The sequence below is a fragment of the Morone saxatilis genome, unplaced genomic scaffold (genome assembly GCF_004916995.1).
Source record: "Morone saxatilis isolate NCDOM2014 unplaced genomic scaffold, NCSU_SB_2.0 Contig0, whole genome shotgun sequence".
Classification (NCBI taxonomy): domain Eukaryota; kingdom Metazoa; phylum Chordata; class Actinopteri; family Moronidae; genus Morone; species Morone saxatilis.
In genome coordinates, this window is record NW_023339650.1 from 10,314,428 (window position 1) to 10,322,342 (window position 7,915).

Here is a 7,915-nt window from a genome sequence, read left to right on the forward strand (position 1 = left end):
GACATGTGATGGATGGATTCTCCAGAGTAAACAGTTTCCAACTAAGAACCACACTGAGAAGAAATTTGCTCACAAATGAGCACTTTTGTGTCGACATTATGCATTGAAAGAAACGCAAACGGCGTCTAAGGCTATTCATGTTTGTGACTTAACATTTACGGGCACAATGCATGATCCATATGGAAATACAAAGCAGTCCCACTACCAACATTTTTAAAAAGGCAGGACTAGAATCTGCTATCATCTTTAGTGTTTAATATAAGGACTAATACTAGTAAACAAGCAGGTCCAACGTCTCCGTCTGTAATCGTTATTTTTATCATAGTAACGTTGCAGTTGCCGGTTGCAGGTGTAAATAAACAGTTCGCCATTATGGAAAACAGTCTCAGTGGCTGTCTTGCTGAGAGTAAGATGAGAAGATCGATAACCCTTTCAGGTTTGTACAGAAAATATGAAGCTTAGCTTAGCACAGTGAGCTTGAAACAGCTAGCCTGGCTCTGTCCGGAGGAAACAAAATTCCCATACCAGCTAACTAATTAACACTAATATATCTTGCTTGATTTAATTTGGACAAAAAATATATGTAAATTAGACACATTGTGGTTTTACAGTGAGTTATGAGCCAAACAATTTCTTAGCTGGGTGCAATAACCCCCTTTCACAAAGCTGACGGAGCCAGGCCTAGCTGATTCCCTGTTTGCAGCCATTGTGCTAAACTAAGCTAACTGGCTGCTGGCAGTAGCTTCATTATTGACAGACTGGCAATTGTATGATATCAATCTTCAACTCTTCGCAAGAAAGTCTGTTTCCCAAACTGTTGAACTGTTCCTTTAAATTAAAAGTAGTAGTCTAATAAGTCCCTATATTACCACATTTCATAATGGAATTGCATTCAAAACAAATCATGGGGAAAAATACTTCTGTATGTAGTTATTAATGTACATGGTTATTATCTGTATAAGTGCTATGGTCCAAAAACTTCCCCAAGGGACATATTCTAGTATACCAGGCCAAACCGCGCATGTAACATTTAATGCGACTGAATTGTTAATAAGACTTGGCGGAGACAAAATATGCTGAAATATCTGTTGACTTTGTCAAGATTCTTTTTTTTCACATTTTAATGTTTGCTGAAACAGCAACAGATTTGACGTTTTGTCAACTGACAGCTTCCCTTCAAAGACAAGAGAAGCACTCTGGGTAGGTAGGCAACATCCTGGGTATGAGGTGGCAAAGTGCGCAGGCTGAATATCACAATGTTTGCAGACAAATCCAAACCCGCTGAGATGGCGTGTCACATCATGACAGGTTGCACTCTCCAAGCAAAGTAAAACCTTTCCCGCTAAATTCTGAATATAAAAAGCTGCAAATTAAAAAAAAAAAGTAACAGTGGAAAGCAGAGATGAGTCCTTTTATGATGGAGGCATCTCCATATGACATGTGACCACCAGTGTGTGCCATGAATAAATCATTCTGAACCGGGCAGAGAGAGTAAACAGTTGTGTATCTTCACCTCAGATGCCTAGAGAGGCCTGTCAGACACAGCAGTTAACAAAGCCTACCTCCTCATCATCATGCGGACGGTGTTTCAGCACATCCAAGTCCAAACCTGACACCATTACCCCACCGCCCCACCTTCTCCTCCCCACTACACAACGCAAGAACTCACTCAGTGTTTCTCCAGAGTCAACTTAAAGTGAAGTTAAAGCGAGGATGGTAGCAGTGCTGCTAATCTTTCCCCAGAGTCTCTGCTTCACTTGGTGGTATTTAAAGACCGCCTGGATTGTCTTTGTAAATTAGGCAACCGGAGCTCTGGGATTAGCTGCCAATTTGTACCCACTGTGGAAAGAAACTCCTTGAGACCTCCATGATTTTATCTATTAACACAACTTCAAGCACAATCAGGCTCTTATCGGGTGCATCTCTGGCTCCAAGCTATGGTACGACTCGCGCTCTAATGCGGCCGATGGCTCGTTTCAGCATCATTTCAAACGAGAATGTAACGAGAGATGATGAAGATGTTTTAGAATATAGTTTTTTTTATTTATAATTTATAATTGGCAGATACAAAAAACTCTTGAAATGTATCCAAAGTGTGCAATAAAATCACTGTTGATTTTTTCCAAAAGAAAAATACAAAAAGACCATCTACTTTGGAAAGTTGACAGTTGACAACCAATGTAAACTGGAGTGAACTGGTAATTCTACAGAGGGTTTTACTAATCGCTACTAATGCTCTTTTAACTGACTACAGTTGTTAACAAATTGCAAATCTGCTTTGCTCTCCCAAGATGATAACCAAAGTCATTATGTGTACAAACATCTACATTGGTGACATTCTATTTCCCCATTGTTAAATACAAGAAAGGCAATCATATCCATAAGCAGCACAAATGTGTATAACACATTAAAATGAAATAGAGTTTTCAAAATTGTACCAAGATGTTCATGTGAGAGAGGCTAAACAAAAAAATGGGGGGGAAGGGAGGAGGGGGAGGCATTTCCAAACATAATGTTGTAAACAATCACCTTCACTCACCGAGATGTACAAAAAAAAAAAAAAAACACGTTGGAGCTTGTTAAGTGCTAAACAGCTGTTATAAATTCAAAATGCTTCAGCAGTCTGAACAAGCATCAACCTCTGGAATCAAACATTGAAGGCAATAATGCTTAATAATAAACTAAATACGTATTTAGAAAACTCACAGCAGCAACACAATATGAAACTGGTTTCTGCTCGTCAAAGTTTGATGACAAAATCGCAAATTAAAATGGAAATACAATTAAAAGGAACAATGTATTAAAAAAAAAAAAAAAGACTAGCATTTTACTTTCACATTTCAACTGTAACACATACACACACACACACACCCAAAAAGTAAAATCTAATTTACATCCACATTCTTGCCATGATCCCATTCCTTGACAGCCCGTGAGCATTAGCAGAGGCTTTGATATGATGCTGGTGCCTTACCCTTTATATCCCACGAATATGACATGATAAACAAAACAATCTCAATTTAATCTAAACAGTTATATGAACACAGAAGGACAAACGTGTGACTACATTTCTTTTTAAAAACCGCCATCTGAAGGACAACTCTAGGCAGGAGAGGATCCAAGCACGTCAATGGAGAATATTCAAGTGCAAAAATGTGTCAATGTAGTTTTTATGATTCTCATGCTTTCTGAGACTGGTCTGCAGGCAGATAAAATGGAAACCTCAAACAAGCGTACATTCCTTTTGTACAGCCCCATTCCCCAGATGGCAAATGTCACAAAAAAAACTCACATAAGGATTCTAAAAAGAAAAATACATTTCTTGTACACAGAATGTCCAGCCAATGTTTGTGACAGAAAAAACAAACAAACATCCCTCTACACAGCCAAACACACAACCTAGATCCTTCATTCCTATACAACTCAAAGCTTTAAAATGTCTTTAAACATGCAACACCATCCAAAGTTCCTATCTAATTTCTGCTGTGCTAGACTCATGGTAACTTCCTCAGACACCAACACTTCCAGCTAACTAAAACTAGAACTATGCCCTAACGACCTACCAAAGTTGTCCGTGAGACCATTTTTCAAATACTTTTAAGGACACTGATGTCAAAAAAGATGCTCATTCATAATGTGAAAACACAATTCCCTGTCAAAGTATCCATATAAAGCACTTGCGTAGCATACTGTGTGCTCTTCCCTTTACTCTGGCACGAACAGCCAAGTAGAGACAATCTGTGGGGTAGTGCAGCTCTGTGGGGACAATGTGAATAAGCAATGGCAAAAAATGTATCCTTCTTTTCTTTTTTTTCTGTTTTAAAACGTCCTTGAAACCCATATGACATTAATGATGCAGCCATGCAGCTGTGATGGAACTTTTGTCATATGCTGAAACCCTGGCATCACTCCAAGATGGCGAGGAGGACTTAACCCTGGCTTTACCAAGTCCTTTTTACCTAAGCTCACACCATTTCTGGGATTCCTTTGATCTGGATCCAGCTCCTTGCTGGCGTTAAGAGACTAAGAAACGGCCATCTCTACATACAGATTCACATCAATTGACTAGAGGTCTGTTTTTCAGTTGTAGGTTAATCGAGGGCAATTTTCTTTACTTCTGAACTGCCTACGGTAAATGCAATGGTGCATTAAACAGCCTTTTACTCAGAGTTGCCGTTAAACCACACAGCTGAAAACTTCCACCCTTTTACCGTGACATCTTCTCTCATTTAGAGTAACTCTACAGTGCCATTAATTGACAGTCTTAAAGCCTTTACTACATGCAGAAACAAGCATTACAGATAGTGACAAAGTTGTTAGGCCTGAGCTGCGGTGCAGTTTTTGTAACATTCCTAATGCAGAAAGATTTTACTTAACATATTTCTAAAAAGGTTAATACATCAACTTGATGCTGTTTCTACAAAAACAGCACATTAAGATCCAGCATCGTCAGTACCTTCAGGCTTGCACATTATATAATGGCTACATGCAGCCATACAATTTAAGGCTACTTTTCTGACCAAACTGTTTAAACCCTCTCACAGACTGGAATATTTTGGGCATCTTTTGCAACAAAATGTTCATGTTGTACACCTGGAAATTCCTTCTCACAAACTCATAAATAAAGCCTGCACCAGTCTAAGCATACTGAAACACAAATGTGTCTGTAGTATGTCAGCTAGTACCATGTCATAATAGAGTCAAATACTTGAGAAAGAAACACCATCCACTGAATAAAGTAGTCAGGTTTGTAAATTAGCAATGCCCATCATCCCTTGACATACGATAAAGCCTTGCTATTGGACTAATTGCATAGTGTAAATGCAGAATGATGTTCTCATTTGCAGTCTGATCATGCCGAAAAAGGATAACATTGCACAGTCTTACAAGTAATAAAATGCAAAAGATGATCAAAATTGGTCAGTCAGCAGAAAGCTTAAAATTTGATTTAAAAACTTCATTATAACAGTACTTTTCCGTCCTTTCAAATGTACAATTTAGTGGATAACAATTCAAAGAACTTTCAAATTCAGAGTGGAATTCTATTTTTCTTAAACCCAGATGGCAAATTCATGAAAATCTGCTTTACTTGCCCAGCCGGATGTAACACTTAACCATACATCGCAATGCATGTCAAACATCTGCACTCAATGTATGCACCTAAGATAACTAGGCTGTATACCCCTATTCTTTTTTTTTTTTAAATTTATTTATTTATTTTTTGCAGTAGATTATGTGCTGGCCTGTGTTTCTGGAAGTGGAGCCTCCTAAAACCAGCGAAAAAAAACCCCAGAACAGTGGAATGGAGGACTTAACAGTGACAGAGTCACCTGGACACAAATCAAGAGCCACCAAAACCAATCATCTCAAAACCGTGGTTGTCTGTAAACCTTGTTTAAATCTCTTAACTGAACACAAAAGTGCAAATTGCTACCACTGTCCTGTCTCTGTGTCCTCAGTAGTGCTTCTCCTGCAGATAATCTTTCATCTTGTTAGGTAAGGGCAGTTTCTGGATCAGGTCTATCCTTGTATATTGTCTAATGACAAAGCGACAAAGGTACTGCAGGGAGCGCACTTGCATAAACCGAGATACTGGGTTGGTTAGTCTGACAGGGTAGGTTGCAGACCCTGGTAAGCGAGACCTGGAATAGCAAAAAGCTCCATTCTCTGAGTCTTTGATAGAGTGTTCGATTAAGTCGACGATGGACGTGTGTCCCTCCACATCAGGCTGCTCATAGAAGCTGAAGCGTCCATTGGAGTGTTCGATGCGGGTGTGGAGGGTTTTACCCTGTGACCTGAAACTCAGGCTGAGCAGGTACCTGTCGTCCGAACTGTCTCTGACCAGGAATGAGCCGTCGGCCAAGTTGACCAGTTTCTCCTCCGCCTCCCAGCGTGTGATGGGACCCCAGTACCAGCCCTGCCTCGCCAGCTTCTTCAGCTCCTCTGTCAGACTGGTGACGACCATGGGCCCGCTGCTCTGGACCGAGTCGTAAACCCGACTGACCCCAGGAGCTGAGTTTGGGTCAAAGTTGAGGTGGTGTCTTACCCTCTCAGCTACCTGGCTGTCTGAAGAGCTGAACCCTGAAAATGTCCTGGAAATATGACCATTACTTGTTATGGGTGGCAGGAGTGGAGAGAGGGGAGGCGGGACCTCTACTCTAGAGCTTTGGAGCATCACACCAGCAGAACCGATGAGAAGACTATTAACTGAGGTTTCCATGAAGAGATCCGGAGGCATCCCACTAACCAGTTCATGTTCCTCCTGTCCCTGTTCTGTGTGGAGGGACCCATTGTCCGCTTCAGTCCCCACCTCCATAGGACAGGAGCTGTCCAGGCAGAAGGAGTGGGACCCTTCCGGGTACATTCCCTCATCTAAAGGCATTGTGTACTGGATGTAGTCCTGGGGAGTTAACCCCAGCACCACAGGCACGTCATTTTCATCAATATTTAGATGCAGCTCACCGTTTTGCGGCTGCTGGAGATTCTTTAAGGATTCTGCTTGGTCCTGAAAGAGCCCTTCCATCTGGAAATCATGAAATTCTTTCCGGACACCATTTAAGTTGGGGCTTGGGCTGGGAGAGTGAACCATGGCTTTAACTTTTACCTCCATCTTGATGCAGGCATCATCAGAGTTGACTGACCGCAGAGGCCACGGTGAGGGGCTGTAGTGGTGACTCCGTAGGGACGCGGATCTAAGGGGTCTCTGGGCTTTCACCTCGTTGAAGCTGATGGGCACAGACGAGGAGGAGAAGGTGTCATCGTCATCCACTGAGCCTATAGCAGAGGAGCTGCCTTTCACTTTCGCCTTCTGCTTGGCAGACAGCCTCCTCTTTAGGGATCCCATCAGGCTCTCACTCTTTGAGCGGCCCTTATTCTGGCCCCCTTTGTCCTCTTCACCACCAAGGTCACAGCCAGAAAGCTCTTTGGTGTAGCAGCCCCCAAAAAGTGACTCTTCCTTAGAAAACTCTGTAGTCACCGAGGGCTGCTGGAGCATGACAAAGTCACCCTCCTCTTTGCCCTTTATGCTGAGGGACTTGCGGATGGTCTTAAGGCTTATCTTCTTCATTCTGACAGGCCCGCCAAATTGGGGGCATGGGATGGCTCTCCTTGTATCCCGATGAAAGTACTATCCACAGTGTCCTCCCATCAGGCCACACGAAACAAGTCATGCATACAGTGGACCCATCAAACCCTGCAGAAAGAAAAACACACACGATTATAGATATTCTGTTCAGTCCTAAAAATACTTATCAGCAGATCAGCACATTACAGCCAATTAGTGCCGTGACTTGTTTTTTTAGTGTTAACTCGGTTAAGGTTGCAACTACCGATTAGTATAGCAGTGGATTAATGACTAAAATTCATTTTTAATTTTTCAATTAACCATTTGATTGAGTGACAAATAAAATCACCAAATGTCTTGTTTTCTCTGACCAAGAGTCAAAAGCCCTTTTAGAAATGTTCAGTTCATCATCACACATGACAACGAAAAGCAAATCCTGGTGCTGTTTGCTATTTTTCCTTGATAAAATTATGAAAAAGATTTTAAATAAAACAATGCCGATGAGATTAAAGTGCTGACTTTCAGGTTTAATCTAATGGGTTCACGGCTCTACTGTTTACTTATTATTAACAGCCCTACATTTAAAAAGGGGCCATTTTTAATCAGACAAATTACACAAATATATACAAATTCATTGTGCTTAATATCTGATTGCAAATTCATTGACAGCTTAAAGTCTATGATCCATATACATGAACAGATGCTTGGTATTTTCCCTAGTCATGCTCTGTTGGTCCTGTGCTGCTGCTGCTGCTGCTACTGTTTTCCCTTTAAACTCTTCGCTTGTTTTGGCAGTGTGTTTAGGATCACTTCCCTGCTGCAGTTTACTATGAACAGTTCCTATACTGCTCC

The 7,915-nt window shown here is 41.3% G+C and overlaps 1 protein-coding gene across 1 annotated transcript in view; it reads right to left on the reverse strand.

Moving 5' to 3' along the window:
* Nucleotides 1-2,023: 2,023 nt before the first annotated feature.
* The window catches only part of LOC118343590 (suppressor of cytokine signaling 6), a 7,137-nt gene continuing 1,245 nt past the window's right edge, over nucleotides 2,024-7,915 (reverse strand). The window contains exon 3 of the mRNA XM_035682506.1: nucleotides 2,024-7,192. Coding sequence (XP_035538399.1) covers nucleotides 5,456-7,066 — 1,611 coding nt within the window. The 5' untranslated portion in view covers nucleotides 7,067-7,192 and the 3' untranslated portion in view covers nucleotides 2,024-5,455. The remainder of the gene's footprint in view (nucleotides 7,193-7,915) is intronic.